Genomic DNA, 20509 nt, shown 5'->3' on the forward strand with positions numbered 1-20509 from the left:
AATGGTAGTTATGAAGTAATTTCTGTCTCACAGTTTCTACACTTCTTCGGCTCAATCGCGTACACTTATTAGAAAAATATTTTTATGTTATTTTTTTCTATATCAACGGAGGTACAAAACATGACATGAAATTATGATGTTGAAGAGCAAAAGCTGCTTCTCGAAATATTTAACTAACATTATAAACATGAAAAAAGATACTCATTTTTGATTATGAGATGGAAGAAAACAATAGAAAAAGGTCGAAAGAGGCTGTCCAAGATGATTGTCCAAGTGTGATGTATAATAAGAACTGCCCAAGTGTGGTATAAAAAATTATTAGAAAGCAAAAGGGGCTATTTTAGTTTATTTTCCTTAATTTTTGCTTATTTTTCTTCATATACCATGTAAACTAAATGTTATCAGAAAACTGACTTTTTTTGTCAAAATCGTGGTGTTTTCCTTGAAATTTTATGAGGCTGAATTGGGTTGTTTGGGGGGAAAAGACCAAACAGCTAGGTCATGGGTCTCATTGGATTAGGGAAGGACTGGGAAGGAAGTCGGCAGTCCCCTTTCAAAGGAAGCACCCCGGCATTTGCCTGGAGCGATTTAGGGAAATCACGGAAAATCTAAATCAGGATGGTCGGACGCGGGATTGAACAGTCGTCCTCCCGAATGCGAGTTCAGTGTGCTAATCACAGCGCCTCCTCGGTCGGTATTTTCAAATGTGTGTGAAATCTTATGGGACTTAACTGCTAAGGTCATCAGTCCCTAAGCTTACACACTACTTAACCTAAATTATCCTCAGCACAAACACACACACCCGTGCCCGAGGGAAGACTCGAACCTCCCCCGGGACCAGCCGCACAGTCCATGACTGCAGCGCCCTAGACCGTTCAGCTAATCCCGCGCGGCAAATTTTATGATTTTTTCCGTATGGTTTGATGGTTTTCCTATTTTGATAAAAGTGCACCAGTGCGCTAGAACCAGCCACAACCTTCTACTGCTGAAGAATGAGCAGGCGAGTCCCCTCTCTCTGACTTTCCTGTCATGTCAGAGGGCGCTAAACTAATACCGGCCCTTCTGCTGAGCGCCTTTTAAAAAAGTGATGGCGCAGTGCACAGACACGACGGGGGAGTGTATTTTCTACTAAATGCGTGAACACTGCATGAAATGTCCCGATGTTACTAACTAATTTATCCAACGCAAGAAACTCACTTTGACAGACCATACACAAATCACCCCAATCTGCAGTGCACTGCCAGGAGCACAACTAATTGCCTGTACAGCAGATAAGGTATTCTTCCGGGTGTTCGCAACGCCTCGTGCAGTGTTCCAGCTTCTGCGCTCAGCCAGTGCACAGCTCCAGTTAGTGCCGAGGTAGCCCGGTATTAGCATTGCAGTGTCAAATCGAGCAGATCACATTCCTGAGCACTCCTGCCAGAGGCACCTGGTAGGCCAGAGACCGTCATGTTTTTAAAATAGTTGTGAGGCATACAGTTTCGTGAAAAGAAAATCTGCCAACACCCATACTAGGTACAGCACTGATAATCGTCGGAAATACCATCGCATCTCCAAACTAAAAAGTTCTTTCAAACTGGTTGACGATTCACTGAAGTAATTTGGAATTAGAAGTGGAGCATTCACAGTGTGATTGTCCACTTCCACAGAATCTGTCGTCACCGAATTCGTGGACAGGATGGCGCAGAGAAACGGAAAATTTGATTTTGATGTTCGCACGGAGCCCACGCCGAGGTAAGGAAACGACGTGAACGATGTAGCAGCAATGGACATTTAGAGCAGTGGAACGGTGCAGAGCCTGCAGTGTCGTACGGGATTTCTGCAAATGCTTCAAATGCCTCTGAGCACTATGGGACTTAACATCTATGGTCATCAGTCCCCTAGACCTTAGAACTACTTAAACCTAATTAACCTAAGGACATCACACAACACCCAGTCATCACGAGGCAGAGAAAATCCCTGACCCCGCCGGGAATCGAACCCGGGCGTGGGAAGCGAGAACGCTACCGCACAATCACGAGCTGCAGACGGGCTTTCTGCCAATGTGGTGACGGGTGGATGAGACGCTGGGCCACAAGATATATAGAAAGAACAGTCACACGGATCGATACCTCCACAAGGAATCAAACCATCATCCTAGGCAAAAAAGGGGTGTCATGAAAACCTTGGTTGACAGAGCCAACAAAATCTACGAGCCGGTTTACTTACAAGATGAATTAAATCACTTACGGTCAGCCTTCATGAGAATCGGATATACCAGCAAGGAAATTGTTCGAGCCCTCCACCGAAGAAGAAAAGAAGCCAGAAGTCGAGAGCAACAACGGTCACCTACTGGAAAAGTTTTCCTACCGTTCTTTAATAAAGTCACTGACCGTAACGGGAAAGTTCTGGCCAGGTATGGGATCGCAACAATCTTCAGACCCACCAAGGAGATTAAGGAATATTTAAGAACTCCAAAAGACGCTCGACACCGTCTAGCAACACCTGGGGTATATAAAATTCCTTGCAGTTGTGGTCAAGTATATATTGGAACAACGAAAATAAGTGTAAACACCCGCTTAGCCGAACGTAAAAGAAACTGTCGCTTAAGACGCATCGAAAAATCGGCCGTAGCTGACGATGTTTTTCGAGATGGGAATCACGAAATTAAATTTAATGAGACAAGCGTTCTAGCATGAACATCCCATTATCTTGCACGCATGTATAGAGAAGCAATAGAGATTCACAAACACCATAATAATTTTAATAGAAAAGAGGAGGTTTTAAAGTTGGACAAAATATGGATGTCGACGTTGCATCAGCAGAATGACAATCGATTACTCTTAATCGAGAATGATAACGCCTTCCAAAGATAGGCATACCGTTGGCATCACGTGATGAACGGTGGTGCCCTCTATGCGCTCTATAAATGCGAGAGGACATGGAGCCTCAGTGTCCTTTTCAACAACATCTGCTCCCTTCCCGCCAACAAGAACCTCTTCCTGCACACCCTTGCCACCCACCGCGTGGATGCCTTCCTCCTCAATGAAACTTTCCTCCAACCCCACCACACCGTCCACACGTCGCCCTACCTCCTTCACCGCTCCGATAATCCCCTCCCGATTGCGCGTGGCGGAGTTGCCATTGGTCACCACCGCCAGATCCCAGTACGGCTCCAACCTCTCCTTCCCCACCCCACCGAACACCTGATCCTTAGTCTCTTCTTCCCTGGCCTTACCGTCACCTGCGCCACCATCTATGTCCGCCCTAACGTCCCTATTCCCTTCGACTTCCTCTCCCACATTGACCGTACCTTCTCCTCCTACGTGATCGCCACCGACCTCAACATCCATAGTCGTTCCGCCGCCCAGTTACGGCGGTGGCATCGGTTCCTCTCCTCCCTTCAAGGGGACCTCATCCCCATCCCCCAGCACACCCATCCCGAATCCAACTCCACTCCCGATGTTATCCTTTCCTCCCCTAACCTCCTTGGCCGCATAACGGTGGATGTCCTGGAGCCTATTGGTAGCGACCATCTCCCTGTCCTCCTCACCATTTCCGATGGTCGTCGCCCCCGCCCCGACCCTCGTAATGACCCTCCTCCAAAGTATATCAATGACTGTTCCCGTGCCAACTGGAATGCCTATCGGGATACCCTCTCCACCCAGGTCGATAGCGACCCCTTCACCTAACGCCACCCTGACGATGTAACCTACGCCGCCTCCTATCTCCAGCAGACCTTGTCTGAGGCCGTGGAGGCCTACGTCACTACTGTCACCATCCACCCCCACCGTCCTACCTTACCCCCACAGGCCGTCCTCCTCCTCCGTGAATCCCGTCGTCTCTACCGTGCCTTCCTCCACACGAGTGACCCGGACACACTACGACGCCACTGGCAACTCCAGCGACACATTCGTAATTTGCTCGCGGCCAAGGAACGCCGGGACTGGCGACAGACATGCACCTGTTTGAATGCTACCCTACCTATCAACTCGTCCAGGTTCTGGTCAGCCTTCCATCGCCTTACTGGAACTAAACCCTCCCCCTACTATCCTCTCCTCTATAATGTTCACCCATTCCCTGACACCCTTAGTAAGGCCAATCACTTTGCCTCCTACCTCTCCGATGTATTTTCCATCCCTGACGATCCCCAGTTCGATTACTCCCTCTTTCCGGATGTCTGCGATCGAACTGACACCTCTGTCCCTCCCCTAGCGTCTGGTTTCCAGTACTTGGACAACATTGCACACACAGAACTCAATGCCCCTATCACTACACAGGATCTCATTGCTACACTCCGCACAAAATGCAACACCGCTCGGGGTCACGATCGTGTCACCTACCGTCACCTTCGTGAAGCTCCTGCCTCTTTCCTCTCCACCCTGGCCAGGCTCTACAATGTCGTCCTGTCCACCGGTTACTACCCCGACCTGTGGAAAACCTCACGTATCCTGATGTTCCTTAAACCTGGTAAACTGCCATCCGCCGTCTCCTCCTACCATCCCATCAGCCTTACCTTGGTCTTCAGCAAGGTCCTGGAATCTATCCTCACCCACCGCATCCACCAGCATCTCCGTCAGCACCGCCTCCTTCCCATCACCCAGTGTGGCTTTCGGCCATCCTTCTCTTCCGACGACCTTCTCCTTCACCTCACTCATCTCCTTTTTGAACAGCTTAATTCCCGTCGCTCTGCAATCTTCCTCTCCCTGGACCTCGAACGTGCTTATGACCGCGTATGGTATTCCGGTCGCCTCTTCAAGTTCCAACCTTCGCCCTTCCCATTAATTACGTCCGTCTTATCGGCTCCTTTCTCTCCCGCCGTCCTTCCTACGTCACCATCCATTACACAGATTCCTACACCTTTTTTCCCTCTGCCGGTGTGCCCGAAGGCTCTGTCCTCTCCCCCCTTCTGTACCTTTTGTATACGGCGGACATGCCGCCGCCGTCACACCCCCATCCACCTTCTCCAGTTTGCCAATGACACCGCCTTCCTTGCCCTTGCCCCCACCCTGCAGCGCTCCAAACACCTTCTCCAATCCCATCTTGTCCGGTTCACTGCTTGGTGCAACCAGTGGTTGCTCAAGGTCAATCCCTCCAAAACCCAGGCGATCATTATAGGCAAAACCACCCCTTCCTTCCGCCTCCTTGATTTCTATCTCACCGTCTATGGCCGTCCTATCGCCCTCACCCCCACCCTCAAGTACCTTGGCGTCACCCTCGACCGTCGACTCTCCTGGACCCCACATCTCCAGACAATTCAAGCCAAGGCACGCTCCCGTCTCCATCTCCTCAAGCTCCTTTCCTGTCGTACGTGAGGTCTGGACCCCCTCCACCATACTCCACACCTATAAGTCCCTCATCCGCCCTATCCTTTGTTACGCCCATCTGGCCTGGATCTCCGCCCCCACTACCTTTTACAAATCCCTCCAAATCCTTGAACGCCATGCTCACCACCTCGCCTATCGCATCCGTCTCCCCTCCCCCACGCGGATCCTGTACGATCTCATTCCATTCCCCCACCTCCTCCTTCTCCTTGAGAGGATACGGATCCAGTACACCTCACACAAACTCGATCCTCCTCACCCGCTTGTCTCGCCCAACCTCTCCTTCCCCCGCCCGCTGCTGCGCCTGTATTCCCACGTCCCACCTGGTCTTCATCTCTCTACCCTCCTTACCCTCTCCCAAGGTGGATTCCGCCAGCTCCCCCTCCCTGGTGATGTCCTCCTTCCCTCCATATACCCCTCCTACCAACTTTGATCCTCCTTCCCCTTCCTGTCTCTGTTCCTTTGGGCATCCTCCCTCCCTCATCCCTTTCTCCCCACTCCTCCACCGGGCTTCCCCTCCTCTGTCCCTCTACTCCTCCTATCTCCTCAGCCATTGGCGTCTTTTTTCTCCCCTCTCCACCCCCCCCTCCCCCCGCCCTTCTTCCCCTCTTGGCAGGTCCCCGGACTCGCACACGCTACGAGGACTTTCGCGCGCCGGAGATCTTTGCCATCAGTGTCTCGTGTGTGCCGTCGTGTTTAGTGTTCACCGTCGCACTCCATCGTTCACCTTTGCCATCGCCGTCTTCCGTGTTTGTGCGTCGTGTCAACAGTTTCAAGTGTGGACTATCGTTGAGTGTGAACGGCTCCGTGTTTGCCTTTCTGTGTCAACTGTTTTCTTGCCCACCGATCTGTAACCTATGTGTAATCTTTCTGTTTTTTCTCATCTTGTATCCTCTGGCTGAAGAGCAGCATAGAACGCTGCTGACAGCCTGCCTGTCGTACAGGTTTTAAAATTACAATAAAGACAAAAAAGTGCCTCAGTGGCAGTAGCCGGACGACCTCAGAAGATATCTCATGCAGATGGAGACGAAACGTTAGGTGTAAATCTTATACATCGACCACGGCCTCTCAGCCCGGAAGTTTCAACTGAAGACAACACCGGCCATGAAACCCTACATTGTATGATTAAAGTGGTGATAGTTTGACAGCTGTCCAACCGCCACTGTCAAATCCATTTTTGAGGTCAAGTTTCGTCGTCACATGCAATCGAAACGTTGGTTCGTAATTTTGAAGATACTGTTTGGTTTTGCAAAAAAAAAGTTTAGTGAGGTTGTACGGTCTCTACGTTCTCCTGAAATCTCTGTTGCCGTGCAGAAGGAGAAAATGAAAGAAAAGTAGAGTTTAGCGCCCCATTGACATCGAGGTCATCATTGACGGAGCACAAACTCTGTTTCAAGGATCGGCCGTGCCCTTCCAAAGCAACCATCGTGCCATTTGCAGCGAGCTTTTTAGGGTGAGCAAGGGAACCTGTAATTCGAATGGTCGATGCGGGTTTCAGCTGTAGTCCTTCAGAATGCGAGTCGCCTCGCTCAGTGAGGTGATACTGTAAGAGCTCCCACGGAAACGGTTCCTCATTGTCTGTGGTGGGAAAACCCGCCTCGTCTTTGCAGTTCGAACCTCTGACGCTGTTCACACCTCTTATATAACCTACCAGGTTTGACATCAACACTAAACACCAGCAACACTAATCCACTTGGGTGGCCATTCTATCTGTCACGGGCACTTTGAACTCTAATCATATAAATACGTGCCAATGGTGTGTACGAGTACAGAATTACTTTTAAATCCGACCATGTCTTATGGGTGCCTCAGTTTTTTCTTCAGGCTATGTATTTTCATAACCCTTCGAAATCAGTCTTCCCTTCCTTTTGCTCGTTGAGGGATTGAACGTCGGAGGTAACGAATGGCTTTTACTTCTATCGTATACCTCTGTGACGACTGCGTGCATAACTGCTATGTGGTGTTATGGTGACCTACATGCAGAATAAAGGGCTGTTGCCTGGTATCATGGAGAGCTCGACGAACTTGATGCCACTCAGGTTACTCACGAAAGGTTTCCTGAATCCATAAAACGCCATCTTTCCGCGTGTTCTCTCTGTTAAATCAACTTACGTGCTTCCTGAAATAGAAGGTTACGCAAGCGCTTGCGGTACATATATTGCGTAAAAACACAGATGCTACCATTTATCGGACAACTTCTCATAATCTGACTTTGTTTACCCGTATGAAGCGAACGGCCGAACTTAGCCCAGTAAGACTTATTTTAGCCACGTGAAGTATCAACCACGGGTCAAACGATTTCACACCGACGACAGTGTGTTAAACTAAACACCGATGCAACTGGAATGATCTACATCACGATCCGGTGGGATTTTCTACAAATGTTATCTTGTAACTGTCAAACAAAGTAAGGCTGTACGCCATTTTTCTTCTACAATCTTTCGCAGAATGGTGCGGCAATCGCCCATTATTGGTCTCGTGATTTTTTATTACGCTTTTGACTAACTTCATTTAATCTGTGCGTTTTGTTTTAAAATATGAGGTCTTCAGTACTAGCAAAATGAGATTTCTGAATTAATGAAAAGTTGCCCAAAATAGCTGGCTAATATGGGATATATTAGCACAAAATTTTACGAAATAATGAAACTCAGATATGTACTCAGAAACTGAGACGTTGCAGGACTAAGCACTGGTGCCATTCAAGGAAAAAAGACTCAAATGCCAATGAACTTCAGTATTTACTATTTTTACCTTAGGAATTCAATTTCTTACAGCCATGCCAGTGTTTCCAAATGCTATTGTCGTTTGTAAAGGCATGTACACCCACGCTTTTAGCTGTACATTTGTATATTGTATTACTGATCTATTATTTTTCTGTATTTTCAGTCTCCTTACGTTTTACCATTACTTTATAGTACATATATAACAGATTGTTCTTCACAGTATGTAAATTCCACTGTTGCTTAAATAATTGCAAAATGTATGTGTGTGAATTCCGAAGGGGACCCAACTGCTGAGGTCATCGGTCCCTAGACTTACACACTTCTTAAACTAACTTACGCTAAGAACAACACACACACCCGTGCCCGAGAGAGGACTCGAACCTCCGGCGGAAAGGGCCTCCCAATCCGTGACACGGTGTCTTAAAGCGCGCGGCCACTTCAAAAATTGTTCAAATGGCTCTGAACACTATGGGACTTAACTTCTGAGGTCATCAGTCCCCTAGAGCTTAGAACTACTTGAACCTAACTAACCTAAGGACATCAAACACATCCATGCCCGAGGCAGGATTCGAACCTGCGACCGTAGCGGTCGCACGGTTCCAGACTGTAGCTCTTAGAACCGCTCGGCCGCCACGGCCGGCGAGGCCACTTCGCGTGGCTTAAATAATTACAAACAGCGACTTTATGATGTGTGCGTTAATATCATCTGAAGACAGTGCAGACATTTACTATACTAAAAACCCTCTTCCACTATTTTTTGGGCTATAACTAACGTCAAAGTTCCTTCGTTGCAAACCATCTGTGGCCAGAACACAGAACCATGTGCCAGGCCACAGAAGAGGCACACGCGAAATTCGCATACGAGGAGAGGTACAACGATGCTAACCAAGCCTGGAGTAAGCACTATGTTTCCGAAGTAAATCATTATTATATTTCTCTTCCGTTTCAATTATTTTCAGACCCCCATGATTCTTTTAGAGAGTGCAGTGCCATAATATCTTTATAACATAATCGTTTTACGTATGTATTATGTAATTTTATGTTGTTCTGAGTTGTGAGCTTTTGGGAAATTGTGATACTTTCACAAACATTGATTCTACATTATCACTATGTCGTTCGATTTTCTGTACAATCTAAAAGTAGCCTTCTATACTTTTTGTCGAAACACGAAACCAGTTCCTAACAAGAACAATGCTGTAATTATGTGTGTGGTGTCTGTTCTTTCAGACATGCCCGAAAAAATAAACACCATTCTGAGCCTGCCACCACTATGCATCACGACACAAAGGAAAGTCATTAGCTGCCATTGGGCATTGATGCATATCAGTGGCGTAAGTTGAAAATTTTTTGCCTGAGAGGGATTCGCATCCAGGTCCCCTGTTTAGTAGACAGATGCGCTGACCAGCATGCCATCTGGAAAAAGTGGTCACCACAACCGCATAGACTACCCTAGCACCTAGTAGTGTGTGGTATAAGTTAAAAATTTGAGTTTGATGGGAGGCGTGCTAGGGTACTGCGTGCAGCTATGGTGACCACTGTGTCTGGGTGGCCTAGTCGTCAGCATAGTAAGCAGGAGACCCAGGTTCGAAACCCGGTCTGGCATACATTATCAATTTGTTTCCTTGATAATAATCAGTGCCCACTGACAGCTAACGTCTTTAATTCTTTTGTGTCTTAATGCAGTAATTGCTCTATTTAACAAGTCAGATAAGACATAAGTGAACCACAGAGCTATCTATAATGTACGAAATGTTTGTAAAAATTATCATCAGCCACATAGAAAAGATATAATAGATTTTAATCAAGCTAAAGAACCCTTCAGCTTTAGCAGTGAATAAAGCACAACAGTATATTCTCACGCCATGATACGTATATATGGATGAATGGATTGATTGATGGATGGATGGATGGATGGATGTTGGTATGTATATACATTCCACCCTCCCTCTAAACCACTGTATGGGTATCAACCAAACTTGGTATATGTGCTGCTTTCTGTCTGGAGAGACGCACTCTGGAGGTAAGAACATCTACCTTCCATAGGGGCTTGGAGAGGCAGGTTGAATAAATAGTTCTTCAGTATTGTTAAGAATCGCCAACCGTTGTGCCCGAGTGGTTCTAGGCGCTTCAGTCCCGAACAGCGCTGCTACTATGGTCGCAGGATCGAAACCTGTCTCAGGCATGGATGTGTGTCGCGTCCTTAGGTTAGTTAGGTTTAAGTAGTTGTAAGTCTAGGGCACTGATGACCTCAGATGTTAAGTCCCATAGTGCTTAGAGCCATTTGTTAAGAATCCAGAGAACCGCATGTCCAATAGGATTTCCCGCAGAACCGGCGTGTTGTGAGGGTAGTATCGCAGTGCGTTGCAGACGGTACACAGGAAGTCGTTCACAGCTCTGTGGAGATGGGAAGGAAGAATAAGGGTATTGAGAGAGGGGATGAGGAGGAGGACAAAGAGAGGAGATGGAAGAGATGAATAGATAGGACAGGAGGAGATGGAGAGAGCGTGGGGACGAGGAAATGGACAGAAGGAGAAAAGGAGGCGATAGAGAAGGAACAGGATGTGGGTAGAGAGGGTGGAGGAGATGGAGAGAGAGAGAGAGAGGGGGGGGGGGGGAGAAGCAGACATGTAGAGAGAGGGGAGAAGAGGAGATCGACGGAGAGAGGTAGGAGTACGAGATAGATAGAGACATGAGGGAGGAGGAGGTGGAACAGAAGACTGGAAAAAATAAAAATCCAGGCAACATTGGGTTTCTGAGGTACTAAATACATAAATAACTGCTGAATCAAAACATTACTAGGGTTCTGGTCGCAGCAGTCCTGCATGAATTGAATTCGATAAGTTCTTGGCATGTTTCCAGAGGCGTGTGGCATCAGATGCCATTGCACAGGGTATGCGATTCTGGTAAATTCTCGGCTGGTGGGCAATACCTGGCGACTACAGTGTCCCTTATGTAAGACATTGGTGGTCAAGACGCCATCAGTTTACTATTGTCCTCGTCATACCATTTCAGAGCGATTCCAGCCTTGTTATATGCTATCCTGATGGAAGATGCCACTGCTGTCGGAAAAGACGTCAAGCATGAAGTGATACAGGTGCGCCGCAATAATGTTTACATGGAGCACAGCCGTCATGGCTATTTCGATTACTACCATAGGTGCCATGGAAGACCATGTGAATATCACCCAACAGCCTGTGATCGTGGTACAGTGAATGCTCCGAACAGCCATTTGCTTGGGTAACGGCGTATCTGGACTCCAGAATCGATCTGCTGTAACAAGGAAGGTGATTCATCCATGAACGACACGTTTCCAGTGATTCACGGTGCAGTCTCGATGATCGCGTCCCCAATGTAACTGTAACTGATGATGTCTATGGGTGAACATAGAAACACATACAGCTCATCAGCTACAGAGGCAAGGTTCAACAATGCACGCTGAACGGTGTTTAGCCACAAACACCTATGGAACACTTATTACATTTTTTGCTATTTTTTAATTATTTTATAATGAATTGTCCACTTTGTTGGAATACAGTGGTCCAGTCAAGTAATGTGATGAAAGTACCTGATTATGTGATTTGACACTAGTAACGTAATACATGTAAGACCGAAAATTTTTGGGCATAGAGTTATGTGTTATTAATTTCAATAAAATGGTACATTTTATTGTTTCTTTTTCCCAACAATATCAATGAACGAAATTTCCTGGCAGATTTAAAACTGTGTGCCGTACCGAGACTCGAACTCGGGACCTTTGCCTTTCACGGGCAAGTGCATATATTTTGTGTGTGAGAAATTGCCAATGAAACCATCTGAGCAAACCCAAGCACGACTCACGCCCCGTCCTCACAGCTTTTACTTCTGCCAGTACCTGACCTCCTACCTTCCAAACTTTGCAGAATCTCTGCCAGGAAGTTTCATATCAGCGCACACTCCGCTACAGAGTGAAAATCTCATTCTGGAAACATCCCGCAGGCTGTGGCTAAGCCATGTCTGCGCAGTATCCTTTGTTTCAGGAGTATGTTTGGCAGGAGATCTTCTGTAAACTTTGGAAGTTAGAAGGCGAGGTACTGGCAGAAGTAAAAGCTGTGAGGACGGAACGTGAGTCGTGCTTCGGTAGCTCAGATGGTAGACCACTTGCCCGCGAAAGACAAATGTCCCGAGTTCGAGTCTCGGTCTGGCACAGAGTTTTAATCTGCCAGGAAGTTTCTTATCGGCGCAAACGGAGTGAAAATCTCATTCTCTAAGATCAAGGAGCGTTTGATTTATTAATATCAATTATGGTATATTTAATTACTCTTAAAACTACTAATTTATTTCAGTGGTTGGCATTCCAACCGACCTTGCTGTTAGCGTCCTTCCTGCTGTGACCTTCTCCACCAGATATCACGGCGCCTAGAGTATCAGCAACCAAACTGACAGCCTGCAGCCGCGGGTTGCCCGCATCGCAGGCACACCGAAGCACTACACAACTGACAGGCAATATTGATGAACGGCCACAGCAACAACCACAACAACAACACCACAGTAAAGACACCAGCGGCCAACAGAGGTCACTACCGCTCCACATAAACATAAGGAAGAGGTCGCTGAAGATCCCGGAACTATTTTCACACGTCAAACCACGTGACGGAAAAAAGAGTTCCGAAGTACTCATCCGCCGAAGCGCTATAAAGGCCGGCTCTCGATGGCACATCGGAAGTTCATCGACCGCCAGCAGACATGGATAGCTGCCACCACGGCAGCCCAGCTTGGATCTTCCCGCTGATCTCTGGATTAGGCTTGGTATATCGGATAAGTCTCTGGCGGAGACTAGTAGTAAATTATTTCAGTTGTTTTCTATACTCTTCTTGTATGTAGTTGTGATTCGAAGACGGATCACTGTTTTGTGTTGGTGTTATACTTGGAGAATTTATTTTGGTTAGTTGAACAGACCAATAAATTGTTTTCGGACTTTGATCGTTACTTTCTTCTGCTTACACAGGCGTAGTACTTCCAACTCACCGTGCGGCCAGAAGGTTGGCTACAGTCACGCGCTCTACAGACGCGACGAGAAGCCGCGGGAATTAAAACTTGCCGCGCGCGTGGTGACGGATAGTACCGTCACAAGATCTTTTACTGGAAGGAGTGCTAACAGGTGTCGGCGGTGCCCGCAGAGCTGCGCGCCGAGGCGCCGCCCAGCCCGTCGGCGCTGGCGCTGTACGAGCACCTGTCGCTGCCGGTGCCTCTACCCTCAGCCGCGCACCTGGGGCTCGCCACCGGCCTGCTGCTGGCGCTCTTCTTCAACGCGCGCCGAGACGCCTTCAAGGTCGGTGCGCTGTCGACAATGCAGCACAACAGAGCCGTCCGTCTTTTAGTTTTCAGGAAATCAGTTGTCCATTTCTAAGTGTTCTGTTTCTTTTGTCCCGGTTTGCGACAAAGGAAAAACATTATCCAAAAGTGTACTGTCTAAAGTTTGAAGTAACTTCAAGTGTGCCCCTGGGAATTGTGTTGGAGCCTTAGCTGTTAGTGTGAGACCTGAGTTTCTCTTGGCGTATACAACTTTCAAATAATTCAGCCAGGTAACCCTTTCAACGAGCGCAGATATTTTGGCGGGAGAATACCCCGCCATTTTCAAGGCAAACTGCAACGGCCAGGCGGCTTACATGCAAACTTAAAACCTCGGTTCTCGGAATGAAGCATGAAAGATAACACACACACTGAACACTAGTGCCACCAAAGATGACCAAAGTCAGAGCTATCGATAGAGCGACTATTAATTCGCCTGTTTCTCGGAAACCAGATGGCAGTTATAAGAGTCGAGGGACATGGAAGGGAAGCAGTGGTTGGGAAGGGAGTGAGACAGGGTTGTAGCCTTTCCCCGATGTTATTAAATCTTTATATTGAGCAAGCAATGAAGGTAATAAAAGAAAAATTCGGAGTAGGTATTAAAAACCATGGAGAAATATTAAAAATTTTGAGGTTTGCCGATGACATTATAGTTCTGTCAGAGACAGCAAAGGGCCTGGAAGAGCAGTGGAACGGAATGGATAGTGTCTCGAAAGGAGGATATAAGATGAACATCAACAGAAGCAAAACGAGGCTAACGGAATGTAGTCGAATTAAGTCGAGTGATGCCGAGGGAATTAGATTAGGAAATGAGACACTTAAAGTAGTAAAGGAGTTTTGCTATTTGGGGAGCAAAATAACTGATGATGATCGAAGTAGAGAGGATGTCAAATGTATACTGGCAATGGCAAGGAAAAAGTTTCTAAAGAAGAGAAATTTGTTGACATCGAGTATAGATCTAAGTAAGAGGAAAGTAGTTTCTGAAAGTCTTTGTATGGAGTGTAGCCATCTATGGAAGTGAAACATGGACGATAAATACTTTGGACAAGAAGAGAATAGAAGGTTTCGAAATGTGGTGCTACAGAAGAATGCTGAAGGTTAGATGGGTAGATCACATAACTAATGAGGAAGTATCGAATAGGATTCGGGAGAAGAGAATTTTGTGGCACAACTTGACTAGAAAAAGGGATCGGTTGGTAGGACATGTTCTGAGGCATCAAGAGATCACCAATTTAGTATTGGAGGGCAACGTGGATGGTAAAAATCGTAGATGGAGACCAAGAGATGAATACACTAAGTAGATTCAAAAGGATGTAGGTTGCAGTAGGTGCTGGGAGATGAAGAAGCTTGCACAGGATAGCGTAGCATGTAGAGCTGCATCAAACCAGTCTCAGGACTGAAGACCACAACAACTTTAGATACGTTGGCGATACCTTCGATGTTTGGCCTCATGGTAGGGAGAATTTGAATGTCTTTCTACAACATCTGAACTCGATCCACCCGAACATTCGTTTTACGATGGAGGTGGAAGAGGATGGTTGCCTTCCCTTTCTTGGCGTGTTGGTTAGGAGGAAGGATGATGGACCATTGAGACATGCAGCATACAGGAAACGTACTCACAGCGACTTGTACTTACAGGCTAATAGTTGTCACCATCCGGCTCAGCGTGAAGGGGTACTTCGTATCTTGGTACACAGGGCACATGTCGTTTCTGACGCTGAGACTTTGCCAGCTGAGCTGTTCCATCTTGAAGTTACATTTCGTCAAATTGGTTATAGTGATAGACAGGTTGAACGTGCGTTGTGCTATCGACCAACTGTACATCTGGTGATTTATGATAATTCTGAGTCAACACCTAAGTCTACTGCCTTTTTGCCTTACGTAGGCAACACGTCCAACAAGTTCGGTCGTAGTTTACGGAAACACTATGTGAAATGTATTTTCCGACCTCCATCTAAAATTAGAACACTCTTGAGTTCCGTTAAGGATGATATTGGACTGCGTAAGGAGTGTGTATATCATATTCCTTGTAGCTGCGGCATGGCATATATTGGTGAAACTACCAGGACCGTGGAGGACCGATGTACTGAGCATAAACAGCACACACGATTACAGCAGCCACGTAGATCTGCTATTGCCGAACATTGCTTGGATACTGGTCACCCCATGTTATTATATTACACCGAGATATTGGCATGCACGTCCAGCTATTGGGACAGTGTTATTAGGGAGGCAGTTGAGATTAAATTACCGAGCAACCTCGTTAACAGGGATTGGGGTTTCTGTTTAAGCTCTGTTTGGAATCCGGCTCTCTCCCTTGTCAAAAAACAGAGGGACAGAGTCAATGCTGCCTCACCTGCGAATTCATAGTCTCGCTGTCGATAGCTCTGACTTTGGTCATCTTTGGTGGCACTAGTGTTCAGTGTGTGTGTTATCTTTCCTGCTTCAGTCCGAGAACCGAGGTTTTAAGTTTGCATGTACGCCCCCTGTCCGTTGCAGTTTGCCTTGAAAATGGCGGGGTGGTCTTCCGCAGAAATATCGGCGGTCGCTGAAAGTGTTACCTGGCTGAATTCCCGGAAGTTATTTGTTAGCTGTTAGTGTTGCGCAAAATAAAGAAAGAAAAAGACGCATTGCGAAAAAAATGTGAAGGGCACCAGACCATCAGTCTAATTTCTCATGCAGCTTAAGTCTTGCTGAGGTGTTGAATAGAAGTTTATATGGCAAGCTGGACAGAGGGATTGCAAAGGAGCAGTTTGGATTTAGAAGAGTAAAAGGAACAAGAGATGCTATTGGCCTGTTAAGAACCATAGGGGAAAGATATATGGAAAAGGGTAGAGAAATCTTTGCTGTTTTTATAAATTTAGAAAAGGCTTTTGACAGAGTTCAGTGGAACAAGCTGATGGATATTTTGAAGAGGAAAGGAGTAGATTGGAAAGAGAGACGACTGATACAGAATCTATATTTACATCACAAAGTAATGGTAAGGATTGGGAATGAAATGTCAGGAGGAAGCAGCATTCGACGTGGTGTTAGACAAGGTTGTTGCATTTCCCCACTGTTGTTTAACGTATACCTTGAAGAGATTATTGCCAAAGGGTTAGATGGGAAAAGAGGAATACGTATTGGTGGAAAGAGAATAGAATGTATAAGATTTGCTGATGACATGGAATTAGTGGCAGAAAGTGAGCGGACAGTGAATAACATGCTGAAAGATCTGAATGAAGCTTGTGTGGAATATGGGATGGAAATAAACACAGCAAAAACAGAGTATGGTCATCAGTACAAGACGCAGACTGTCAAATATAAAAAAGGACAATCTAACATTACCCAAGTTAGTGAATTTAAATATCTTGGAAGCACAATAACTGAAGACTTGATGTCACCAAGGGGTGAAAAGTCGAATTTCCATAGCGAAGGAGACATTCAACAGAAAGAGGAGACTCTTATGTGGCAAATTAGATAAAGGACTAAGGAAAAGGCTTGACAAATGTTTTGTCTTGAGTGTATCAGTATATGGGCCAGAAACATGGACGCTGAGACGAGAAGATGGAAAAAAGGTTAGAAGCATTTGAGATGCGGATGTGGAGGAGAATGGAGAGAATACGCTGGATGGAAAGAGTGAGTAATGAAAGAGTATTGGAAAGGGTTGGTGAGAGAAGATGTTTGCTGAAGGCTGTAAGAGAAAGGAAAAAGAACTGGTTGGGATATTCATTGAGAAGGGAGTGATTGCTAGGACATGCTTTGGAAGGATTGGTTTGTGGGAGAAGACTGAGAGGAAGAAGGAGACACAAGATTATAGACGACATAAAAGGAAGAGGAAGTTATGCAGACATGAAGAGGATGGCAGAAGACCGGACAGCCTGGAGAACTACCATGTGAAAACCTGCCTTTTGGCAGAACACTGATGATGATGATGATGATGATGATGATTGCGAAGGGCGCAAATCGACAGACGCAATGTACATGCAAAGACAAACAAATGATTAAAATTTCAGAAAAACTGGATGACTCTTTCAAGAGAAAGAGCTCCACAAAATGAGCAAATCAATAACGCAAACAGTTGTTCGGCTCTGTATTGATTGGTAGAGTTGTTGGATGCCCTCCTGAAGCACATGGTGACAATTTCTGGCCAATTAGCGCTTTAGAGTGTTAAAATCGCGAGATGCTTGGAGAGCCCTGTGAAACGCGTGCGCTAGCAGGACAGAGCGGATTAGGTTGTGGAAAGGGGCAAAAATGAGTTCCTGTCAACGGCACTTAACATACAAACTTTATTTATCAGCACGCAATATTACAATTAGGATGCAAAACACTTAAAACTTTAATTGATCTCCCTTAATTAACTTTAGATCAGCTGTAGGCCACACTCAAAACCCAAAACACAAGGCCTTAGCAAGAAATTGAATTACAAGGTTCTTCTGGAGGTTTCACCCAAACATATTTTCAACATGTTCAATCTAAATAGTCTGAGGGCCTTAGCAATTTAATTTTAATGTAACTTGGCTGGAGACCGCATATCAAGCAATAAGGAGAGTTAAAATCAAGAGGCAGAAGGCCTCATCTTAAAACATTTCATGCAAAAGAGCAATACAAGAACATTAATTTTAGAAATATTAAAACTCGGCTGAAGGCCGCGCATCAATCAAATAACTAAAACCCAAACAGGGAAATTACTATGTAGAACATAAGGAACGGCGCTCAGAAGTTTCCAAGGGTCGGGTTTGTGATTGTAACACTAACACCCGTCTAGATGAGACAGGCATCCTGTCCAGTGACTTCTTAATCTGAAGGCAACCCAACCGACAAACAGTCGACCGTCCAATCAAGCAGTCAGTTCTGCTCGATGATGATGTTTGGTTTGTTGGGAGCTCAACTGCGCGGTTATCAGCTCCCTTACAAACCCCAACTTTCGCTCAGTCAAGTCTCGCCACGTTCACGAATGATGATGAAATGACGAGAACAACAGAAACACCCTCAGTTTTGCTCGATGTAACCAGCAAAACGACCACAACGAAGGGCAGAAGGCTGGCGCCCACAACGACCAACAACAACCTCAGCTGTCGATCTACATGCCGCGCTGAACAGCAACAACACGACGACGAAAATACACCACCGAAAATTACGTCAACGACCAGCGCTGGTCAACTTAAATAACAGGGAATAAATTAAATTAAGTTAAACTCCACAGGAAGAAGGCTAGAATCTTAGGCGACTTAAGTACACACACGTTGTTGCTCGCAGGAATGTCCCAAGGCGACGAAGGAATGCAAACAGTTGAGGCTCGATAATAGGTTACGGGGAGGACTCAACATTCGTGTGCAAGTGCGGTGGGTGGCGAACTTCGTAGCACTCGCAAGCAGCACCTCGCAATCCAACTGCGCGTGCACGCCACCAGCGGCTGTAGGCCGACTCCGCGCAATGGGGACTTCCTTGCTGTTCCACGCCAACCGAACGACTGCGCAGGCCCCGAACCGGTGAAAGGGCCAAATATACGTCGGCCGATGTGACGACCAACCGAACGACAAACGAACGGTCGTCCCGGTGCAATCTCTCTCCGTCGGACAGTTCATGCGTCTCGCCAGCGGTCGGCGAGGAATGTCTGTCAGCGCCTCACCGGCCCTCCGTCCCCGACTTCACTGCTGCTGCGTCGCAACTGCAGTCCTGGTCTGTTCCGAACTGACTGCCAGGCACACGACGACCCGGAAATACGAGGGCTACACACAAAGTACATTACGTTTTGGAATTAAAAATAAATAAAGTATTGGAATTTTTTATTATATACAGATGAAAGCCACACTTAAATACTACTTTTCTACATAGCTGCCTTTAAATTAAGGCACTTATCGTAGCGATGGACGAGCTTGGAAATTCCTTCATCGTAAAGTTCGGTCGCCTGTGCCTTCAGCCACGTGGTTACCTCTTCTTGAAGCTGTGCGTCGTCATCAAAACGCTGCATAGTCAACCACTTCTTCATTGCTGGGAATAAGTGGAAGTCGCTCGGTGCCAGGTCGGGACTGTACGGCGGATGAGGAAACAACTCCCACTTGAGAGATTCGAGAACTTCACAAGTGACATTTGCCGTGTGGGCCCGGGCGTTGTCGTGAATCAGCAAGATCTTTGAGCCCAACTTTCCCCTGCGCTTGTTTTGTATTGCTCTTCTGAGGTTGTGCAGAGTTTGGCAATACCGTTGAGAGTTTATTGTAGTGCCTCTTTCCAGGAAATACACAAAAGTCACACCTTTTATGTCCCAAAAGACAGTCGCCACGTGGTTGAAGGCGCAGGCGGCCGAATTTTACGACGAAGGAATTTCCAAGCTCGTCCATCGCTACGATAAGTGCTTAATTGAAATGGCAACCTTGTAGAAAAGCACTATTTAAGTGTGGCTTTCATCTGTATATAATAAAAAAAATTGCCAATACTTTATTTATTTTTAATTCCAAAATGTAATGTACTTTGTGGATAGCCCTTGTACTAGCAGTCGCTCCAGAGACGGTACGACAGTGCACTTATCGATACTCGCTGCTGCTGCCGCTCACGGACAAGTCAGGCAGAAAGTTAGTGACGCCGGAAAATGGAACAGGAAAACGAGGCGGCAGTACGGTAATAGAAGATGACAAACAAAAAATAGCATGAGCACGAGCCATGCACGGCTCACCCTGCCCATAATGCTCAAAACATTCTCAATGGAGGAGAGGTCTGGCGGCCTCGCAGGCCTAGTTAGGGCTTGGCAAGCACGAAGACTAGCAGCAGAAACTTTCGTCGTGTGCGGAAAGTCATTATCTTGCCGGAATGTAAGCACAGCATGCAGCATGGCTTGTCATGAGGGGCAACAAAACGGGGCGTAGACTTTAGTCGACTTACCGCTGTGCGGTAAACAAGCTGCGGACGACAATCAAAGAGGTCCTGCTACGAAAAGGAATGGCACCCCAGAATATCAGTCCTCGTTATCAGGCTGCATGGCCAGCGACAGTTAGGTTGGTATCCTATCGCTGTCCGAGGCGGCTCCAGGCAAGTCTTCGCCCTGGAGTATCATTGCATGTAGTAGACTTCAGTGAGGACTTCCTCTTCGAACTGAGCTCCGAAGATCGGCGAAGACGCTCAAGACACTGCGATGTTTTGTCGAACGTTCTGTTTCTCCAATTCAACGTATGGCAGAAA

At 46.6% G+C, this 20509-nt stretch overlaps 1 protein-coding gene across 2 annotated transcripts in view; it reads left to right on the forward strand.

Annotated features, from left to right (window-relative positions):
• The window catches only part of LOC126354899 (uncharacterized), a 147549-nt gene that overhangs the window by 20797 nt on the left and 106243 nt on the right, over positions 1-20509 (forward strand). For both annotated transcript variants that reach the window (XM_050004963.1, XM_050004964.1), the window contains exon 3: positions 13183-13334. In XM_050004963.1, coding sequence (XP_049860920.1) covers positions 13183-13334 — 152 coding nt within the window. The remainder of the gene's footprint in view (positions 1-13182; positions 13335-20509) is intronic.

Source organism: Schistocerca gregaria, chromosome 3 (assembly GCF_023897955.1).
Source record: "Schistocerca gregaria isolate iqSchGreg1 chromosome 3, iqSchGreg1.2, whole genome shotgun sequence".
Lineage (NCBI taxonomy): Eukaryota > Metazoa > Arthropoda > Insecta > Orthoptera > Acrididae > Schistocerca > Schistocerca gregaria.